Source organism: Castor canadensis, chromosome 4 (assembly GCF_047511655.1).
Source record: "Castor canadensis chromosome 4, mCasCan1.hap1v2, whole genome shotgun sequence".
Taxonomy (NCBI): Eukaryota; Metazoa; Chordata; class Mammalia; order Rodentia; family Castoridae; genus Castor; species Castor canadensis.
In genome coordinates this window covers 96,836,368-96,860,064 of record NC_133389.1, presented here as the reverse complement: position 1 = coordinate 96,860,064, position 23,697 = coordinate 96,836,368, and the positions used below count along the sequence as shown (strand labels likewise).

Below are 23,697 nucleotides of genomic sequence, written 5' to 3'. Positions count from 1 at the left end.
ATATTTGAAAACTTGAAAAAAGTATTGCTTTTCTTTTTGAGCTAATAGTTCAATGCTTAATGAGAGACAATAGTTATGATATTATTTTATTTTAATTTTTATGTTAGTAAAACTGCATGGAATGACATTCAAAAATAAATTTAAAATAAGAGAATACCAGTATTATTGTCCCCTTTTGATGTATAATGAAAAATGATTGATGCCATCAATAACAACAGTGAGAGAAGAAATGTCCAAAGTGCAATCCTGAGGGAATGAGGACAGAAATGGGAGCTGTGCCATTGCTGTGCCAGAAGCTTTACAAGGGCATTTGGTTTCTGTTAGCAGGTCACGTTGAAAAGTGAGGATCCTGGAAGTTAAGCAGGTTAAGTGTTCAGAAAACACTGAATCAAATAGAAAGAATGAGATCTCAAACCACCATCTGTACATAACTTCTAGAGTGGCTGATAGGTTTCTTGTTGTTTCTACACCCAAGGGGCAATAAAAATAAAGTGTAAAATGATTGAATTTCTGTTCAAAAGGCACCCCTTAACCTAATCATGAGAAACTCAGGCAAACCCTGATAGTCTTCAAGTCAACACATATCTACCTTTGAGCAATATTAACATCATAAACAACAAAGAAAAGGTGACAAACTGCTTCAGATTAAAGGAATCTAAATAGAAGACAATTCCATCTAGAGTATGATGCTAGACTCAATTCTGAAAAACAAGAGCAAAATTGTGACAAAGGACATTATTAATAGTCAACAGGCAAACCTTGGGAGATGCGTGCAAAAGAATTTAACTGTAAAGGGTTGTATGTTCTCCCTCATATGTGGACATTAGATCAAGGGCAAACACAACAATGGGATTGGACTATGAGCACATGATAAAAGCGAGAGCACACAAGGGAGGGGTGAGGATAGGTAAGACAACTAAAAAACTAGCTAGTATTTGTTGCCCTTAAGGCAGAGAAACTAAAGCAGATACCTTAAAAGCAACTGAGGCCAATAGGAAAAGGGTACCAGGAACTAGAGAAAAGGTTAGATCAAAAAGAATTAACCTAGAAGGTAACACCCACGCACAGGAAATTAATGTGAGTCAACTCCCTGTATAGCTATCCTTATCTCAACCAGCAAAAACACTTGTTCCTTCCTATTATGGCTTATACTCTCTCTACAACAAAATTAGAAATAAGGGCAAAATAGTTTCTGCTGGGTATTGAGGGGGTGGAGGGGAGAGGGAGGAGGGAGAGTGGGTGGTAAGGGAGGGGGTGGGGGCAGGGGGGAGAAATGACCCAAGCCTTGTATGTACATATGAATAATAATAAAAAAAAGGAGTCATGGTGGCTACCATTTAAGCTTGTGTGGTTTAGAGAATACATCAAACAGCAAATAAGATAAAATATGAAGAACTGGTGAATCCAGATAAACAGTGCAGCCATTTATTCTCATGTTTTTACAATTTTTCTGTAAGTTTGAAATTCTTTTGAAATAATGAACCAAAACAAGTATGACATACATGATTTTGGCAATGGATAACCGTAGTCTTTGAAACTCTTTAATTTCTAAAATACAGATATCTGCTACTTCTACAGCACAGGGAAATTTTAAGTATCAATAGGATAATGAGGTTCTTGGAGTACTATTTAAATTTTTTCAGATTTAACAAATATTGTATAGGAAAGAGTCATTTTTCAACCCAGTGACACCATACCTTAGCTTGTGTTTGCCAATTATTATGCAGGTATGGTCTCAAATGTAGAATTCCCAAGAATGAAGCTTTTTGCTGTAACAGAAAATTTTAAAGCAAAACTAAACATACATGAAAGCAAGCAAACCAGGAAACATGTACACCATTCATGTGACTTTGGTACTTGCTTCAACTTTATGATCATGATGTCATTATCCTTGAAAACTCTTCCATTCCTTGTATTTCAATTAAAAGTGAACAGAGATTATCATAGTCAGGATTCTAAAACTGGAGAAGGTTCAACTTAATATAAAGAACAATTTATGTGTTACAAATGACTTGAATTTTTTACTCTTTCTTCTTACTTTTGCTGTTCACATAGGCAAAGCCCTCCTGTTTGGTTTTGCTTATACTACATCCTTGTATTAAAACAGTAAAATTTTGATTTGTCAAAAAATTTATTATGACCTAAAGTATATATGTGAATCACTAAAAAAATCCCAGGAGAAATAGTTTGTATTTACTCTTCTTCATTATCATCTAATTCACTCTTCCTTAATAACTAATTTCTCAAACAGAAGTACCCAAAATTGTTGATACTTTAATAAATAACAAACTCAATGATGCTTCCTTAAAGGATATTCTTTTTGTAATTTTTTTTTTTTTTTTTTGCTTTGTGAAGTGGCTGACCTAACCAGCCAGTCTCATCCTTCATGTTGTAACTTTTCTCTTTGAGACATCTATGAATGTCTTTGTTATCACTAACCTCTGATCTCCTCTAACCTCTGATCTCCTTTGATCCTTTTTCTTTTATATCAAGCCTCAAGGGTTCTTGTTTTGGCATGTTTCTTTTTTTTCTTTTGGGATCACATCCAATAAAGTTATCTCAAGATGACTTCAGAGAAGTCTCTATCTCCATGCAGACAGTGGCAATCACTTGCCTCGAATCACTATCTATACAAAGTCTTTATGTATCACACAGTACATGGTGTTCCAGAACCTGAACCAGAACCTCCAACTGTCCATGCACAAAGTCCAATTATTTACACATCAGGTCTTCACTTTGGTGAAATGAACTAACTTGAAAAGGAGTAGAGAAAGGGAAGCTTTACGGCATGGCATGAGAAGGAAAGTGTCTGTACTCCTTACAGACATGTAACAAGGGATAGCTACAAATGGTTTTACAAGTAAGGAAAGTGAAGACATATAATGGAGAGAGAGAGAAGCGAGAGAAATAAGTGAAGTTTAGCATGACAATAAAAAAGCATTATTATAAGTCTTTTTATTTACTCTTCATTGAAATAGAAAAATCTTCATCTGAATGGACTGTCACTTGAAAAATCATGTTTAACTTGTGATGAATTGATCTTTCAAGATCATTTGGGAAAATATGTACTCATAATAAACTCTGACTTTCACTATCACAAAACGATATTCATTAATGTTTAAAAATTAGTCAAGGCTTCCTACAGCAGGAAGAGCTAAATTGTAATTAAAGTTTAAATAATACTTTTTAGCCCCATACTGTTAGATAATGCAATAATTTTGAGAAAAGTAACTGAAAACTAATTCTCCAACTTTGTTAAATCAAATATTCTATACTCTAGGTGATCTTAATATTGCTCAGTCACCGTAAATCTGATTATTCTTGGGATTGTATTTAAGTCAAGGCAAGATGGCCTTCTATTTACAAATGTAATTTAGTCTCATGAGTGGTAATATTGTTATATATTGTCAGGTTAATTGAAATTGATTTGTGTTTACTAAACATTGTGAATACTAATCAGATTTAGACACTAAAGTGCCCTAGATCCATTTAAACCTTTGACAGGCACTCTTAGTGTTGCCTGAAACAATTTGTTGTCTCAGAGGTCAGCATTCCTTTTCAGTATTTTCCTTAAAATATATTAAGACAAATTGAAGAGTCATGCCCTTTGTTTCCTCTATGAAGCTTCGTGATTTGGGAATATTTGGGAGAGTTTGGGAGGGGTTTGGTGAACGGCATTATTTATATTTTATTTCCAATGCTACAAACAGCACACTTGTTTTTCCACCTGCCTAATTTCATACTCGTAGCATCACTGAGCTCCACATAATGGCTTTTATAGGAAACAAACATTACCAGGCAATTTGAAAAGCAGGTTGAAGGTAAAGCCTGATAGCTCACGTGTGCTGGTGTGGTGAATTGGCTCACTTCTGAGACACTGAATGTGGTGAATGTGCTTCAGCTCTATGAGGCTTAAAGAAACATTTCTCTTAATACAAAAATAAACCCACCACAGTCATTCATTTTGAGGAAATTTTACAGTTGTTGGTTAACCTGCTCCCTTATGCCCTGCAATATTCATTAGCAGATTTCTCTGTTTATGAGTGATATTATATGGAAATGGTTATGGGAAGCTAACAGATGTAACTACTGAAATAAATTAGAAAGAAAAGTTCTGTCTTTTACAGATGGCACCATCAAATATGCTTTTGCTCCCCTTCACTTTAACATTTAGTTTTCTTTCAACAGAAAACTTTTCTTTACTGACTTTGGGAATGTTGCCAAAGTGGAGAGATGTGACATGGATGGGATGAACAGAACAAGGATAATTGATTCCAAGACAGAGCAGCCAGCAGCACTGGCACTGGACCTTGTCAATAAGTTGGTTTACTGGGTGGATCTTTACTTGGACTACGTGGGAGTAGTAGACTATCAAGGGAAAAACAGACATACTATCATTCAAGGCCGACAAGTAAGTACAATTTTGTTATAAAATGCAGCTAACGTAATAAAGGGAAGCATAATAAATACAATGAAGAAGATCAAAATTTGCTATGTTAAAATATGGGCCATAAAACCATGGTGTATTTCCCATATGGAGTTTCCTCTTTAAATAATGATATTTTGATATTTCCATACAGTGGAGATTCCTCTTAGTCCATCTCTACTCTATTACAAACAAACAAAATAACAAACATCAAAAACAAAAGTGGTATAGTAGCAAGAAAAAGAGTAGTGGAACAGGGGAGCGGTTATGACCTGTTTATCAAAAACTAACTTATGGAGTTTATTCATAAGGAACTGAACTATCATCTGTCTTAAGTGGCATTGAATATATTTTGCTTAAAAAAGCAAATACCTGCTCACAAAAATGTCATTATTTAATAGGTTGGATTAAATTGTGCCTTCTGATTCATTTGGGTTCTTCTAACAATGAGAATTCTGTGAAAGTTTTTAAGATCAAAATTCTTCCCATTCAGGTTGGTTTTTCCCTTGCTGAATTATAGGATTTTGCAAACGATCACAGTAAACATCTAAAAGAGTTCTCTAGGTGGAAATGAAGCTTATTCTCTCATACACTTTTGTAAAATTCAGTTGGATCTCACTGGTTACACTAATTGCACTTACAATTTTTAGTCTGTAGAGCTGAAATATGTGAATGTCCTTAGTTTCTTTTGTAATACAAGATAAGTATATGCTATAATTATCCCTTAAAGTTACCTTTACTTTCTAATCAACTTTTCAAATGAAATCCTTTCTCCTTCCTTGACAGATAAACGAATGTACTAATCTGAAGGGTTAAAAACTTTAACCATTAAATGCTGAGAGTAAGACCAGTTACTTCCTTCTTGCATTCAACTGTGCTAAAAAGCTTGAGTTCTTTGGCAAATTGTATTTATAACTTTTCAACTACCTAATTTTTAAGATGATTATGATGGTCTTTCTTTTTATTTACTTGCCATTAAAAAGTTAAACCTTGAATCAAGGGAAAGGAATTCAAATGATTTTCCCCATTGCTACTTTAAAAAAGTTTTTTAATGTCTGAAGTTTTTAATTATCCCTTCTCTTCATTTCTATTTTGTGCATTTTACTGGTTCCCTAAACATATGCTAAGTCTGCCACTAAGCAATCCAATATGGATTTATTCTTTGACATATTCGGGCTTTAGGCAGAATGGTTTTTCTGCTATTCTTTGCTCTTCCAACCTCTGCTGGGGATATTTAGCAGAGCAGACATCAAGATGCTTATTGCATAGGAAGCATTCTTCCAAAGGAGAGCAAGGAAGAGGTGAGATTTAATTTTTACTGTGTGAATATGACTTCTACCCTCACCAATGGCCTCCTATGCCTCCTATACTTTTTCTCCCAGGATGTGAATTGGCAGTTTTGTAGAGGACAATATGGTTATGACACAACCACAGTCTTGTAGGTGGATGGTCCCACATTTTGAGCAAACATGCAAGAGATTAATGGCAAAGGGAAGAGTTCAGCTTGCTTATAATTTTTGTATGAAAAAATGTGTTACCCACATCAAAATTAGAGTATTGATTTATTGACATGTTTTTGTGTCTATGATGTCAGCTAAGTTGAAAATGATAATGCTAAACACACATGTTACCTCCCTATCTCATAAACATGTACACATAGGCACTGTGTTACTGTGAATAACAGACATAGAAAATTATTATTTGGGTTTTGACATGGAATAATTATGCACATTAATTCCTAGCTTTCATTTCTAACCTAGACACAAAGAAATAAGATATGACCCCAAAACAGCATTTTAAAAGCCAGTTTTCTTTTAGTCTCATATGAAAAGACCAGGAATAGAAATAATGAGGCATATATGCTAGAAAGATAACACATTGAAAGCTTTTGCTTAAGTGAGAGAATTGGCAATATTTTCTGATTAAAACCAACAATTTTATTATTTTGTTCTATAAGTATTTTTACAATCAAGCCACACATCCCCACGTTCTCTTATCTACATATCTCTATAAATTAAAAGTGCCCAATCTAGTGTCTCTAAGCATAATGACAAACACTTCTCATCAAAGCCTCTACAGCATACCATTTGACACCTCTACCATACCCTACACTACAGACATTATAAATTAGGCATAAGAATACTGAAAGATAATGTGCCTAGAATGTGCCTTTTTGCAGGAAACTAAGTACACTCATTCTTCCTTCTGCTCTACTACAAACTTTCTGTGACTTCAAGATGTCCTTTCTTGCTAAAGAAGAGAGTTTTAGTTTTAAATTAACTCTGTGGAGAGCAATAAACATCACTATTCTCAAAGCAATCAGTTGCATTTGCTGTTAGGAAGAAGTTTTAGTCCAGCCAGAGGCAATGGTTCATGGTTGTACTTTGGAGGCAGAGATTAGGAGGATCTCCACAGAAGTCCAGGCAAAAAGTTAGTGAGACGACATCTGAACAGAAAAGTTGGGTGTGGTGGTACATGCCTGTGATCCCAGCTACATGGGAAGCATAATTAGGAGGATTGTGGTTCAGGACTGCTAAGGACAAGATACTAAACCCTATTTGGAAAATAACTAAAATGTAAAATGGTCTTGTGGTGTAGTACAAGTGGCAAAGCATCTGTCTAGCAAGTGTGAGGTCCTGAATTCAAGCCTGAGTACCAAACCAAAAAAAAAAAAAAAAAGGAAAAGAAAAGATAGAAGAAGAATAAACTTTAGAAATAACACAATTTCTGAATGAAATGCCATTTTATTCATAATTATTGCACATATGTGATTTCTTTATATTTGTGATTTCTTCCATACTGGAGAAAGTATTAGCTTAAACATAACTGAAGACAAAAATGGGATTGTGAACTTATAGAACATATTTTCAAAAATGCTGTCTGCTTATTCCTTTCACCAGCACAGTCATTTTCTGTGGTGCCTCCATATCCATGAGTACATGAATGAACAGCCCAGAAAAATCTCTCAAATCATAGATAACATTGCCATGCACACTATTGAATATGCTTGAAAGTCTCGTTCTCACTAGCCTTTAAAAAGTAGCTACAAACTGTGTCTTCTTAATGAAACATCAAAAAAATTATCTCCCATATATTTGGAACTGCTTCATCCACTACTGCAAAATGTTTTCTTCTCCAGAGAAAACATTTAAATTAGTGAAATGTTGAATTTTTTGAGATAAAAAAATAAAAATACTCTGTGACTCTGCAACCATGAGCATTTTCCACACTAGTAAGAGCAATCGGCTTTTCTTTCAAGTGAAAACAACATCATTAAAAATCACAGTTATTTTTGACTCTTTTTATAGGTTAGACATCTTTATAGTATAACTGTATTTGAAGATTATTTGTATGCAACCAATTTGGACAACTTCAATGTCTTAAGGATAAATCGATTTAATGGCACTGATATTCACTCATTCATTAAAATGGAAAGTGCCAGAGGAATCCGAATCTATCAGAAAAGAGCTCAACCAACAGGTAAGTTGCAAGCCGTCCTCATAACCTTCATAATAGTAGACTGAATGGGAATATAGTTCTTGTGCTTTTGTATGGTCGTAAAGTGGGTGAGTCATAAATTCTCTGTTTTGACAGCAAAAATGTGCATGTCTGCTTGATAAAATGGAATAGAGCTCCCTTCTCAAATCTAAATGACAAATCGTTCAGTTCCTAGTGAATCATTTCTACAATCATAGAATTGAAATGATGGCTAGATTTAGACTCAGGAAAGAGCTTTCAATTGTGATGTATGCAGACAGGAAACCCAGATGATAAGATTTCTTTTTTCTTATATGGTATCATTTTGGGAGACAAATTTCAAATCAGATGACTTCCTTGCAGTATTTATCCAGGGTTCGGTGTACTCACTGGGTCTCCTGGTTTAATACATGCTCATTAAAAAATAATTTTTAATTATAAGGGTGAAGTACTTCTAAGTAACAAAAGTATTTTTACGGGTTAATGATGTTCAACAGTCCAGTTTAGGATCAATCGTGCATGTAATATGGAACCACCACATAAAATTTTCATCATCTTTCTATACATATGCTTCAAATGAAAATTAATCTAGAATTATCGAAAAGTTACCATTTGTCTGACTGAGGCAGTGTTTTGTCACAAATGCATTTATAGAAAATTCAATTTTCAATTTTGCAGATAAGCTTAATAGAGTTGGATATTGGAATTTAGTCATTCGTTAATTGTTCATGGGCCATCTACTATGTACTAGGAAATGTTCCATGTATACTGGAAATATAGCAATAAATAACACAGACAAAATATTTTTGCCTTTATGAGATTTTCATAATAGTAGATACGATATAAGATAATTAGGAAAATTATATATTACAATTGAAGGCAATAAATTATATAAAGAAACTAATATAGATAAGAAGTGTAAGGAGTATCAGGGATGGTGGGAATAGGAAATTTTACATTGAATAGCTGGAGGAATTCTCATTGAAAAGACAGCATTGAATGAAGACTTGAAGTACTTGAAGGAGTGAGGCCTGGGTCTCTCTCTCTGGAGCTAGAGTGTTGCCTGTGGAAGGATGGGCAGGGACAAAGGCCAAGAGCAAAGAGCATGCCTATAATGTTCAAAGAATACCAAGAAGGCCAGGGTGTCTGGAGCAGAATGAATAGGGGCAGAGAGATAGGAAATGAGGTTGAGAAATAGAAAGTGATAAAAAGTAAGGCTGTGAGAATAATAGAAAGAGTTTTCCTTATCCTTTAATGAGATGGAAGCTTGAACAGAGGTGTCTCATGCTTGACCGATATTTGTAATAAGTCCAAAATGCTACTATACTGACAATAGTCTTGGGGGGGGGTGAGGAATGGTTAGATGATTAGAGAGGATGGTGGGTTGAGTTCCAAGACAGTACTGGAAGTCACAGGAAGTAGTTAAATTTAGGATATGTATACAAAGATGGACTCCATTGGATTTCCTGATGGATGGAATGTGATGTATAAATAAAAAGACAGTCAAAGATAATGACAATGGTTTAGCTAGAAGAATTGGGACTGATTTGTTTTTGAGACTAAGGAAACTGAGTATATCAAATTTGGGGCAATGGGGGAAGTCCAGGTTGGATGTATGAGTTTGGGAAGGATTGTATATAGATGGAATTTACAGTCATGACGATGGCTGAGAAAACCAGAGAAGTAAAGACAAATGGAGAAGAGTTCCAAATAATGACTTTGGAACGCTTCAACAATAAGTTTAGGAGAATTGGAGGAACTTAAAGAAGATTCCAGAGGTCTGTTAGACCTAATTCCAGAGGTCCAACAGACCTCTGGAAATAGCAGCATGGAGTGTACTGGGATGAACTGAATATTTGATGAGAATGGGTTTGAGATGAACAGAATGGAAATGATCATAAATCACTTGAAAAGTATGGATTAAGGTGAAACAGAGACACAGAGAGCTAGTAGAAAGGTTATGTGAGAATTTGGATGAAAATTTTATTTTCCAGATGCAGAAATGATGACAAATCTGCATGTTGATGGGCATGATCCAATGGAGAAAGCAAAAGTGACAAAGAGAGTGAAGGAGAAGAGAGTTGTTGACAATATGAGAGGAACTATGATCTAGCTAAGCTAATTTAGAAAAATAGAAGCAATATTCTTGGCAGGGAAAAATAGATAAGACTGTATTTCAGTTTTTTTTCACTTAGAGAATGAGAAAAACAAAAGAAGAAGACACTGTTCAGTCACAGCAATTTCATAATTAAAAGAAAATTGTCACCGTATTCAGCACAAGTTCTACTAAGTGCTGAACGAAAGGAAATATAATTACAGCAATACATAAACTCTTGCTGATATTATTCCTACTATTCTTTTCTTGTGACCCACCCTTTCCTTATCCTTTCCAGATGACTATTTTCTGATTGTTTTCTTCCCTGACTCTAAACTTAACCTCTACCTTTTGACCATTACATTGTCTCTGTCTCTCTCTCTCTCTCTCTCTCTGTCTCCTCCCTCATACACACACACACACACACACACACACACACACACACACACACACTAGCATAGTTCTCAAATAATTCAAGATTTTAGAACCATAGTTTGCCTTGGCACTTCTCAACTGAGTACAGATAATGCCTGAATGGAATTTCTTCTAGTTTCAGCACACATAATGAGGATTATTGCAAAGAAAGATCCTTCCTTTGCAGCTACCTAAGCTGGAATTATCTTTATGTTAACTTTTTATATTCTTTTAAAAACTTTTTTTAGAAATCAGCAATTAAACAAGTACAAGATGCCAGATGTAATGGTGAATGCCTGTAATCCCGGTTATGGGGGAGGTTTTAGGTAGGAGGTTCTAGGAGGTTCACGTTTTAAGGCTGCCCTGGCCAAAATGTGAGACCCTGTCTGAAAAGTAAAGTAAATGAAAAAGTGCTGGATACGTGACTCAAGTACTAGAGCATTAACAAGCACAAGTTAAGTCCAAGCCGCAGTACCACCAAAAAAGAACAAGTACAAGAAGCATATATGTTCAAAAAATTATATTATGTTTATTTTCCTTACATGTGAACAGCTTAATATAAACACATTTTATGTTTCAGAATTGTCTTTCAAAATGCAACCACAGGAGGATTTTCCAAATCCTTACATCTTCTATGGTGTTTAAACTTTTTCCATTTGATAGCAGTACTAAATAGTTGAGCATATAGAATTCACCGAGATTCCCTGTTTTTACACTGTAACAGTTTTGACATACTGCTGCACATAATTATTTTTTCTTTGGAGATTTCAAGTGTGTTGTTTTTATTTGTTGTAGTCAGAAGCCATGCATGTGAAGTGGATCCATATGGAATGCCAGGGGGATGTTCACACATCTGTCTCCTCAGCAGCAGTTACAAAACACGGACCTGTCGCTGCAGGACTGGCTTCAACTTGGGGAGTGATGGCAGGTCATGCAAAAGTATGTTGTTAAAATCAAACATCTCGCCAGCAGCTATCACCTCAGAATAGGATCTTCTTTGTATTAATTAGAAACATCAACATCAGTTGTAACATGAGACTTAACCAGGTGAAATTTGCCAGCAAATATATACTGGCCTTTTTTTTTTTTTTTTTTTGCTTATAAACCCAGCTACTAGAGAGGTGATCTAGAGGATAGTGATTTGAGGCTGGGCTTAACAAAAAGTTAGTACAATCCCACCTCAGCCAATGAAGAGCTGGGTGTGGTGATGTAAATCTTCCATCTCAGCCATGTGGGAAGGGTAAATAGGAGGATCGTGGACCAGGCCAGTACAGGTGAAAATGAAACACTTTCCCCAAAATAACTAAAGCAAAAAAGGCTGGGGCATGGCTTGATTAGTAGAGCTCTTGAGTACAAGGTATTGAGTTCAAATCCCAGTACTGTCAAAATACAAAAAACAATCGATTGTTAGTTTTCATTTGTTGTAATGTGAATGAGCAACTAATCAAACTGCACATTTACTAAACTTAAGGACCATTAGGGAAGATTTTTAAGGCTATCCTTTTCATATTTCCTACATAATGTTTTTGGGTCAATGTGCTGTATTTATTACTGGATGAGATTTTCTCTTACCTGAGCCAATATGCTGTTTCTTGCATTGTTTGGGCCAATAAAAATCCACATATAGCAGTGCTTTCCCCTGATCCAGCATTATTGGGGTCTGCAATCAACTTCATAATTTCATATTTCATTAACTAAAGCAATACTAATTAAATATCAGTTGCCTCAACAGTTTTATCAATTTTCTACAGTATATCTGTTAGATATATATTTGTTTTATCTTTGAAACATGACAGAATGATTTAATTACTTTTTATTCAAGCATGATGATAAGGATTTTTAAAATAACTTTGATTACTTGATATTTGCACCACATTAAATTTGATAATGGGGTCTTCATAATCAGATATACTAGAGTAGAACTGGTTGAAATGGTGTCCGTGAGGGGACTGTTAGCTTTCAAATGTCCCTTAAATACCATTTTCTTAAACGTTGTTCTTAAAAGACTGCTGTTTACAGTACCTAGTTTGTGTTCACCTTCATCATATCAAAAATTTTCATTTCTGTCAGGGGTCCCTCTCTGGTCCTCCTGCTGCCATTTAGATCTCAGGAAGCTGAACTTTGATAAAATATATGGATTTTAGTGCCATATTTATATTTTGATGTATATTTTTGGTTTTCTATTAAATTCTGAGAATGTAAAAAGATCAGGTGTCATGCTCCTGAGGATTTCTGGATAATTGAGCACCTGATCTGAAGCCTAGAGATAAGGAGCAATTGATTGTGTCTATGCTCACGTGTGTATCAATTTTAAATGGATTTGGCTGCCACTTGAGAAGTGATAGCATGTCACAAAAGTACAATCATACACATATATGTATACATGTGCATCCATACAGATACATGTTTGAAAAAGAGTGGCTTATGATTGAGTCATTCTTAAGTATCATGTCTCTTAGGGTACAAATATAACAACAAGCAATTCTAGATATTTTAAATAGAAATTGGTTTAATGCAAATAAGTCTTATAAAGACTTTGAAAAGCCTGTAGCAGCAACATTTAGACTGGATCTTCCCAAACCACTGTCAAACTAGCCTGGCTGAGAGCTATGACACCTGCCAGCATCAGAGGTTGGGGAAGTGGAATGTTAACTTCAAAACACAATATTGTAGCTGAGGTTCAGGAATCAGAAGTTTGCACTGTGGTTGACAGCTCTATAATTATGTAATCTCTGGTAGTCCTTATTGCTGAGGGGATACCCTGTTCCTCAGCTCATCATATTCACAAATGTGAATAGAGTGGAGGAAGACTACAGTGAAAAAATTTGGTTGGATCTGGTTTTGAAGCTCTGGTGACTGCTGTGTATAATGTCCCGTTTGCAACTTTGTTATAGTGACAACTTTTTTTCTGTCAGAGGTCATTCCCCGGCCATCCTCATTGTATTTATTCCAATTTCTCTTCTTAAACTCACTAAGAACTGTGAAATGTGACCACTAAATTGTCAGGATTTTAATTTTACCTTGCAATTCAATCTAAGAAAATGTACAAGATACTAGACTGAAAAACATTGTCTTACTATTATTATAATAATAAAACATAAATCAAATGGAAAATAGCTTGGTAAATTAATGGACGTTAGATGCATACCATCAGAGGATCCTGGTCTCATTTCCATAATCTGAACTGGAGCCAGTACATCTGAATTCAGGTTCTTAAATCCAAAACAAGAACACTGGCTATATAAGTATCTGTGAATTGTAGTTTTTAGTTTTCAATTGTGTACAGAAGAAAAAAGCAGATACATTAGAAGAAACTTTAAAGTGGTTATTAAAGAATGCCCAAAAATGTACAAATGAGACAGTGTAGAAAATACTTATTCTTATTTTATGCACACACACAAGCACACACATACTGACTTAAAGAAGTCCCACTTAACTAATTAATAATTAAAACATTCTTAGAAAGAAAAACAAAAACATCCAATGATAGGTAAATTGTTCACTGTATTATATTGTTTCACTAGTCAGGAATATTGAGCCACATGGAAAAGAATGCTTTTGAGGACTTTTAAAAAATGACATGTCCAAATATCATTACATTTTAAAAATACATGTAAGAGGTCTCAATTTTTGAAAAAATGATAGTATATTCCATACAATATTTATAGGAAATATGAATTATGTTAATGACTTTCCAAATGAAACCATACTACTTTTAAGTTGTATAAATATTATTTTGAAAGGAAGAACCTTTGAAATCAGGTAGAGAGCAAAAAGCTATGAGGGCAGTAAGAAGAAGGATGTTTACTTATCTTCAATGTCATCTAAGGAGATGTGTAAAATGCTAGGTTGAAAAAAGTTCTTCATTATTATTATAATGATGAGAAAATAAAGTCACTTGGAAAATGGCTCTGTAAATTATCTTCTACTGAAAAAGAATCATGTAATTCTTAAAGTAGTGAATCAACATAGGAAATAATTTTGATAATGAGGTTAAATAATAAAAGCCAACAAATTGTGTGTTTGTTTTGATATAAGTAAATATGCAGTAGAAAAATAGTTAGATAAATTTGAAACAGGCATAAAAGGAATAATCTATAGCAATGAAAATGAATGAACTATGAATACAGCAACACCTGGATTAGTAACAACTGTATAATGAGAATAAAATTAATTTGCAAAATTCACACATGGAATTTAAGCATTCAAATATATACTCTGATGTTGAGGAATACACTACATATCTACTAAAACTCTTCTTAAAATATATGACAGACACATCAATCAGGAGGTCTTTGAGATGGGAGTGGTAGTTTCATGGCTCTAAGCCTACTGAAATATTCTATGCCTACATGAAATATTCATGTGCCAGCAATATTTTTAACACCCATGTTAGGTACAGAGATTTGTTTCATTTTTATTTGTTATATATTAAAATATGCTGTAATTTTTATATATTCAATACTCTGTGGTGTTAATTTTAAAAGAAAAACAAAAGATAGGAAATACATGAGATAATAATATGATTTGTATTTAGGGTGTTAGGCTTATGAATAACACCTTGTATTTTTCTTTTATTTCCTAAATAGCCTATAATTAGTTTACTTTATTAGGATATCTAAATAATATGTGATTATCCAAAATATATCTGATTCTTTTGTGTTCTCAACTTTATAGGAATGTTTAGAGTTATTTGGGCCTTTCATATAAAGTATTATTATTATTATTGTAGTTATACACAATAAATCAAGCATAGGATACCCTTCTACTTAGAGGGCCTTGTTGCGTTATATGATCTGAAAGAGTACATTCAGTCTGCAGAAAAAGCCACCATGGTTCTGCCATTTTAAACTCTGGAGACTATTTTCTGTGTGGGGAGTTTGGTTTTTGTTTGGTTTGGTAAGACTGTGTTATACAGCAGTTGCTGACAGATGCCCTTAGCCCCTAATGTTCTAGTTAAGATATGAAGAAAAGTAATGCTATTTATTGGCATTTGATTTCGCTTTGTAAAAGAATAAGTCACCTGTTTAGGCATCTGCAATACATTCACCTACAAGTTACCGATACTTTATGATTCTTTTTGTTTGCTTCTGACAGTTTTTATATGAAATCTCTGGAGTGGTTTCTTTTAGATGGTCTGAAGTTTTTTATCACTGTCAACTCTAATGAGTGCCATAGTTAAGTTTCTACAGAAAGCATGAGATAGATTGTAACGAATTATAAAATTAAATGTACTGGATATTTTAATAAATGTCCATTTCAGAAGTTACAAGTTATTCAATGATCTGTCATGTTTTGCTATACAGACATTTATAGACAAAAGAATAATTAACTAAATATAACTCATTCAAAGAAGTAATTTCTGTTTTAATTAAAGTAATGCAATTAGCTGCCCTTCTTGTATCAAGATACATTTGGCATATTTTAGAGTTTAATTTTTAGTATTGAATTTTAAAAACGCCTAATTGTGCCAGTTAATTAAACAGAGGCATTATGCAGGGTAAAGAAGATTAGGCAGCATCAGTTGTTTATATTTGTAATCTTTCCTCTGCAGGACCAAAGAATGAGTTGTTCCTCTTTTATGGGAAAGGACGTCCAGGAATTGTTAGAGGGATGGACTTGAATACCAAGATAGCTGATGAATACATGATCCCCATAGAAAACCTGGTAAACCCCCGTGCTTTAGATTTTCATGCAGAAACCAATTACATCTACTTTGCTGACACCACTAGTTTCCTAATTGGCCGGCAGAAGATAGATGGCACAGAGCGAGAAACCATTCTGAAAGATGGTAAGTGACACTATGTGACATTAACATCAAACTACTTAGTGATAAAGAACTTTAAAGGGATAAACCCAATGTGTGTCAGGGTAACATTAAGCAGATCCCAAATTCTCATTCATTTAAAAATATTTCTAGTTTGTATTTTCTCAGCAACATACTTCTCTATGCTTTTAAATATCAGTGTGTGAAAGCCTTCATTGCAAAATTGAACTTGTAATTGTACAGTACATGTTAAGCACTATAGAAATTAAATTGAGATATTATCCATCTTCTGGGAAAATGATATGTTTATAATGCTTTATGTTAGAACATGAAATTTAACAGGACATCAAAAACTTGTAATATTTGGTTCTCATTAGAATTTTTGTCATCTCACTCAGAGAGCATTAAAAATGTTACTGTACCCTTTTTCATAACAATTTTTGCACATTGTTTCTTACTTTACATATCATTAAAATGAAATTGCTTAGTCTTTCCCTTGAAATATCAGTATCTCCAGAGAAATCTCAATTACTTATTCCTATTTTAATCCATAAATGTGTGAAGTAATATGCATATAAATATTACATGTATATACTTTATTAAAATCATTAAATAATTTGACTTGGGAACAGCCAACCAAGTAAAACAGAATGTAACTGGCAAAAGTAGAAAAGGTCTTTAATAATCAAACAAATCAGATTTTTGACACTGTCTGCCAGACAAAGTTCTTAATGATTTTCAACTTTGCTTTCTGCATAGTAATGGATTAATTACTCCTTGAATAGTTTAGAAATCCATGGTTTAAGTGGCACTAACTATGTGCTTATTGTATGATGACCCCTAGAAAGTTATCATAGGCGACAACAGGAATTTTAGGGAATGGCTATTGCCTTCCAAGAGTTTACAATCTACTTTGGCAGAAAATTTAAGCACATTAAAAAGTTAAAGACTTTGCAGCATTTAACTGATAAAATCAAAACTGTCCCAAAGAAGTATATAATTAATGGAGACTGCACATGTCACATGATGGAAATACACAGAAAGAAGGAGACATTTTTACTTGGATATATTCAGTGATTCCTTGTTCAGGTATTGGTATTTGGATTAGATCTTAAAAGAATAATGCTAAAGGAAGAGAGAGGACTTTTCTGCAACCTGAGAATCCATGAAAAAAATTAAGAAAAAAATCAGTCTCTAGAACCTAAATGGATCACTACTGGGAATTCTGTTTGTAGGTAATAGTGACAGAGAAGACATGGAAAAGGAAAAGCTGAAAGACTTTCAAGTCAAGGTAAAGGGTTTGCATAATATCCTGGGGGAGTAAGAAACAAGAAATGTTTCTGACCCACAGAATATGAATGAAATGATATTATAAGAAGATCTATTCAATGGTGGGATTCAGAATGAATTAGAGAGGATTTATTAAAGCAAACTAAAATAAAAACAACGTGGAACTAAAATTATGTATGGCACAAAGGGTAATGAATGGTGGCACCTGCTATCCTTGAGAGAGAGAGAGTAGAGGATGAGGAGATTATTCATTCACCTCAGTTATACTTTAAATCAAAAATTTAATGATAAAAAGGGCACTCTCCATAAGTGGCAAATGAAGTGATGAAATGAAAAATATACAATTTGTTGTCTTTTTTTCTAGCTTACTGATTAAAGCAATACAAATCCACCATGATTTAACATTCTCAGAGTGTCCAATTAAAGTTAAGATTTTATGCTTTAAATTGGATGTGGAAGAGGCTGTCTGCCTACTTTTCTGTGAAATGTGATAGCAAATGATAGGGCCTAGTCAATTTCAAAAGGACAATGAAATTGCAAATTCTTGCAAAGTATCTACATTTGGATTGTTTCTGTTTTAACCCAGATACTTTGAAGAGGGACTAAAATATAATATAGAGAACTCCTGGTTTCCTTTAAAAAAAAAAAAGGAAAAAAAGTCCTGTACTGTGACTAATAATGCTACTTTGGTGACAGCATCTTATCAGTGATGTTGGTGGCACTTTGCATTCCACCTCCACCACAGAGATCAACACTAGTAGCCACTCGGCTGCCAGGCACATCTGGACAGTGAGGCTTTGGCAGCAGGAAGGTTATGAAGAACATCTACACATTTTCATAACTGAAAAATGCTTAACATTTTCATATCCTCATACAAGAGATAGCTTACTGCCTATTTTTTTAGTTTATCATTTTTGTGTTCCATTAATAATAATATATATTAGAATACAAGATCAGCATGTCAAAACAGAAAATTCCATTGGCAAATGACAACTTGATACTTGAAACAAGGAAAATTAAATTCTGTGTGTTTCCTCTTGTTTGGTTATAGTGTCTGCCATCGAACTTAAAGATGAAGAGGTAATGCATAATTTATGGAAAGTCTGAGACTTAGGTTTTTTTGTTTTTTGTTATTTGTAAGTAAAACATGTTATCTTGGATATTTTCTGAGTAAGGGCACATTCTTTCTATGAACAAAAAAACACCAACGATTTCAAAATTGACCAATCTGCTTTAAATCATTGATTTTTGTTTTCACCCAGAGGTTTACTGAAACCCCCGTAAGTGTGGCATATCCTATCAACTTTGTGGAATCTTGCAGGCTAAAATTGTAATTAAATAAAGGAGAAAGAAAACTTTCTATTTGAAGGGCTTACATATATCAATGCTTGTAGAAAATATCTGTTTTACTGATTTACTAAAAATAGATTTCCACTTTTTCCTTTCTAGAATTTGTCCATCTTTTTATATAAAATTCATATCCTTTTTCTTTTCATTAATTATTTGAATTTTTTAGTTGTTCAGCCAATAATATGAAATGACTGTCTTCTCTGGGTCATAAGATGTTCAAGATGAAGGGAATATATCCTCATATTCACCTCATAGTCAAACAATTAGAAGCAGATAGTAAACATAAAAACCCATTATTATAAATCCAGTAAAAAAATAAAGTGGGATACTACAGTAGAAAGTGAAAGGAGAATCAACAGGAGGTAAAATCAGATTAAATGTTCAGGGAATATAAATTAGTTATTTTTGACACATGTAATTGTTATATTTTCTAAGAGAATAAAATAGATCCTCTTCATAAGATTGATTTATATATTCTTAGGTTTCTACTGAAAAATTCCTTTTTTGTTGTCATAATTTTTATCAGAAACAAACAAACAAAAATATCAATGGTAATTTTCTAGTCAGTTTAGTGGTTCACATATTCCATTAGAGCAATACTAGTTTTTAAATTATAGAAATAAATTCTACTTGGATCCCAATATCCAAATGGATGGTTTGCTGAAAAAAATTTTTATATTGTTTGGTATTATTAAAATTTTAAAACAATTCAAAGCACTTACCCATGTCTGAAAATTATTAATGCCTACAGCCATAGTGGAATACTATAGATTTAATCAATCTCATAATTAAATTAATGACTTGAAGTCACTTTTTATATAACATGTAGGCTCTTTTCACGTATTTTCTTTTTTTTAATTTTTGTTTTTATTCATATGTGCATACATTGTTTGGGCCATTTCTGCCCCCTGCCCACAGCTTCCTCCCTCTTCCCCCGATACCCCTGGCTTCCAGGCAAACCTGTTCTGCCCTTTTCTCCAATTTTGTTGAAGAGTAGACATAAGCAATAATAAGAAAAGACATAGCATTTGGGCTAGTTGAGATAAGGACACCTATACATAGAGATTCCTAGCATTGCTTCCATGCACAAGTGTATTACAACCTGAATTGATTCATCCTACCTGACCTCTTCACTACTTCCTGGTCACCTTCCCATATTGACCTCTGTCTTTTTGAGGTTACTATATTAGCTCCTCTGCGGTGGGGACATCAGACATTTTCAAGTTTTGGGTTCCCTACCTATCCCCATTCCTCCCGTAGGTGCTCTCCCCTTAGCGTGTGACCCAAGGCCAACAACATTGCTGCATTTGACCTAGATCTAAAGTCTGCATATGTAAAGAACACACGATTTTTGGTCTTCTGTGGCTGGCTATCCTCACTCAAGATGATGTTCTCCACCATCTTGAAGAAGATTTCATTCTTCATGGCTGAGTAAAATTCCATTGTGTATAAATACCACATTTTCTTAATCCATTCATTAGTAGTGGGGCATCTTGGCTGTTTCCATAACTTGGTTATTTTGAATAGCAGTGCAATAAACATGGGTGTGCGGGTGCCTGGAGTAACTTGAGTCACATTCCTTTAGGTATATCCCTAGGAGTGGGTCTCCTGGATCATATGGCAGATCTATGTTTAGATTTTTAGGAAGCCTCCATATTGTTTTGCAGAGTGGTTGCACAAGTTGCATTCCCACCAACAGTGTACCAGGGTTCCTTTTTCCCCTGTCCTCACCAACACTTGTTGTTGGTGGTGTTTTTGGTAATAGCTATTCTAACATGGGTGAGGTGGAATCTCAGTGTGGTTTTGATTTGTATCTCCTTTATGGCCACAGATGGTGAGCATTTTTTCATGTGCTTTTTGGCCATTTGAATTTCTTCTTTTGAGAAAATTCTGTTTAGTTCAGCTGTCTATTTCTTTATTGGTTCATTGATTATGGGAGAGTATATAGTTTTTTGAGTTCCCTGTATATTCAGGTTATCAGTCCTTTGTCTGATGTATAGCTGGCAAATACTGTCTCCCACTCTGTGGGTGGTATCTTCAGTTTAGAGACCATTTCTTTTGATGTACAGAAGCTTTTTAATTTTATGTAGCCCCATTTGTCCATTCTTTCTCTTAGTTACTGGGATGCTGGGGTTCTATTGAGGAAGTCCTTGCCTATACCTATTAATTCCAGAGTTTTTCGTGCTCCTTCCTGTACTAACTTCAGAGTTTCAGGTCTGATATTAAGGTCCTTGATCCATTTTGAGTTAATACTAGTACAGGGTGATAGACATGGATCTGGTTTCAGTTTCTTGCAGAGGGATAACCACTTTTCCCAGCAACATTTGTTGAAAAGGCTGTCTTTTCTCCATCATATATTTTTGGCACCTTTGTCAAAAATCAGGTGGGCATAGCTGTGTGGATTCACATCCGGGTCCTCTATTCTGTTCCACTGGTCTTCATGCCTGTTTTTGTGCCAGTACCATGCTGTTTTTAGTGCTATAGCTTTGTAATATATTTTGAAGTCAGGTATTGTGATACCTCTAGCATTGCTCTTTTTGCTGAGTATTGCCTTAGCTATTTGCAGTCTCTTGTGTTTCTAAGTCAACTTTAGGGTTGATTTTTCAATCTCTGTAATGAATGTCATTGGGATTTTGATGGGAATTTTATTAAACATGTAGATTGCTTTTGGTAGTATAGCTATTTTAACTATGTTGATTCTACCAATCCATGAGCATGGGAGATCTTCTACTTTCTGTAGTCTTCCTTGATCTCTTTCTTCAGGGTTTTGTAGTTGTCCTTGTAGAGGTCATTCACATCCTTTGTTAAGTTTACTCCTAGGTATTTTATTTTTTTGAGGCTATTGTAAATGGAATCATTTCCATATAATCTTTCTCAATTTGTTCATTTTTGGTGTATAGAAATGCTAATGATTTTTGTGAGTTCATTTTATATCCTGCCACCTTGCTGTAGCTGTTTATGGTGTCTAGGAGTTTTTGAATAGAATTTTTTGGGTCTCTAAGATATAGGATCATGTCATCTGCAATTAGGGATATTTTGAGAGTTTCTTTACCTATTTTTATTCCTTTTAATTCTTCTTGCCTAATTGCTCTAGGTAGGAATTCCAGGACTATGTTGAATAAGAGTAGGGGTAGTGGGCACCCTTGTCTCATTCCTGATTTTAGGGGAAATGGTTTCAGTTTTTCTCCATTAAGTATGATGTTGGCTATAGGTTTGTCATATATACCCTTTACAATGTTGAGGTACATTCCTTCCATTCCTAGTTTTCTTAGAGCTTTTTTCATGAAGTGGAGTTGTATCTTATCAAAGGCATTTTATGCATCTATTGAGATGTCAAGTGGTTTTGGTCTTTGCTTCTATTAATGTGCTGTATTGCATTTATAGATTTGCATATGTTGAACCACCCCTGCATCCCTGATATGAAACTGACTTGGTTGTGATGAATGATCTTTCTGATGTGTTTTTGGATTTGGTTTGCCATTATTTTACTGAGGATTTTTGCACCGATGTTCATTAAGGAGATTGGCCTATAGTTCTTTTTGGAGATGTCTTTGTCTGGTTTTGGGATGAGTGTAATACTGGCTTCATAAAATGAGTTTGGCAGTGTTCTTTCTCTTTCTATTTCATGGAAAAATTTAAGGAGAGTTGTATCTGTTCTTCTTTAATGGTCTGATAGAATTCAGCAGAGAATCCATCAGGTCCTGGATTTTTTTTGGTGGGGGAGACTCTTTATTGCGGCTTCAATTTCATTTTGTGTTATAGATCTATTCAGGTGATTAATATCTGCTTTGTTCAATTTTGGATGGTCATTAAGTATCCAGAAATTTGTCCATTTCTTCAAGATTGTCAAATTTATTAGAATATAGGTTCTCAAAGTAGTCTCTGATGATTTCCTGGATTTCCGTGGTGTTTGTTGTTTGTCTGATTTTACTGATTTAGGTTTTTTCTCTCTTCATTTTAGTCAGGTTTACCAGGTGTCTGTCAATCTTGTTTATTTTTTCAAAGAACCAGCGTTTTGTTTTGTTGATTCTTTGTATGGTTTTTTTTATTTCTATTTAATTGATTTCAGCCTTTATTTTTATTATTTCTCTCTTTCTGCTTGTTTTGGGATTTGCTTTTTCTTGTTTTTCTGGGAGTTTGAGATGTAGCATTAGGTCATTGATTTGAGATCTTTCTGCCCTTTTAATATATTCTCTTATTGCTATAAACTTTCCTCTTAGGACTGCCTTTGCTGTGTCCCATAGGTTCTTATAAGTAAGTCATGTTTTCATTTTCATTAACTTCCAGGAACCTCTTAATTTCCTCTTTTATTTCATCAATGACCCATTGATCATTGAGCAATGTGTTGTTCAGCTTCAAATTGTTTGCATGTTTTCTACTGTTTTTTTTTGTTGTTGAGTTCTAGTTTTAATGCCTTGTGATCAGATAGAATGCATCGGATTATTTTTATTTTCTTGTATTTTCTGAGGCTTGCTTTGTGTCCTACAATATCATCAGTTTTGGAGAAGGTTCCATGAGCTGCTGAGAAGAATGTATATTGTGCAGAAGTTGGATGAAATATTGTGTAGATATCAGCTAGGTCCATTTGATCTATGGTGTGATATAGTTCTAGAATGTCTTCATTGATCTTTTGTTTGGATAATGTATCTATTGGTGATTGGGGGGTATTGAAGTCTCTCACTACCACTGTGCTAGAGTCTACATATGCTTTTCGGTCCTTCAGAGTATGTTTCATGAAATTGGGTACACTGACCTTGGGTGCATATAGGTTGATAATTGTTATTTCCTTTTGGTGTATTTCATCTTCTATTAGTGTGGAGTGTCCTCCTTTATCTCATTTGATCAATGTAAGTTTGAAGACTACTTTGTCTGAGATAA

The 23,697-nt window shown here is 34.3% G+C and overlaps 1 protein-coding gene across 6 annotated transcripts in view; it reads left to right on the top strand.

Moving 5' to 3' along the window:
* Positions 1–23,697, top strand: part of Lrp1b (LDL receptor related protein 1B) — a 1,877,349-nt gene that overhangs the window by 1,077,656 nt on the left and 775,996 nt on the right. For all 6 annotated transcript variants that reach the window (XR_012447185.1, XM_074070662.1, XM_074070660.1 and 3 more), the window contains 4 exons: positions 4,189–4,411; positions 7,735–7,906; positions 11,208–11,351; positions 15,967–16,203. Coding sequence is in view for 5 of the 6 variants with exons in the window: in XM_074070662.1 (XP_073926763.1) it covers positions 4,189–4,411; positions 7,735–7,906; positions 11,208–11,351; positions 15,967–16,203 (776 nt within the window). In the remaining variant the exon portion in view is untranslated. The remainder of the gene's footprint in view (positions 1–4,188; positions 4,412–7,734; positions 7,907–11,207; positions 11,352–15,966; positions 16,204–23,697) is intronic.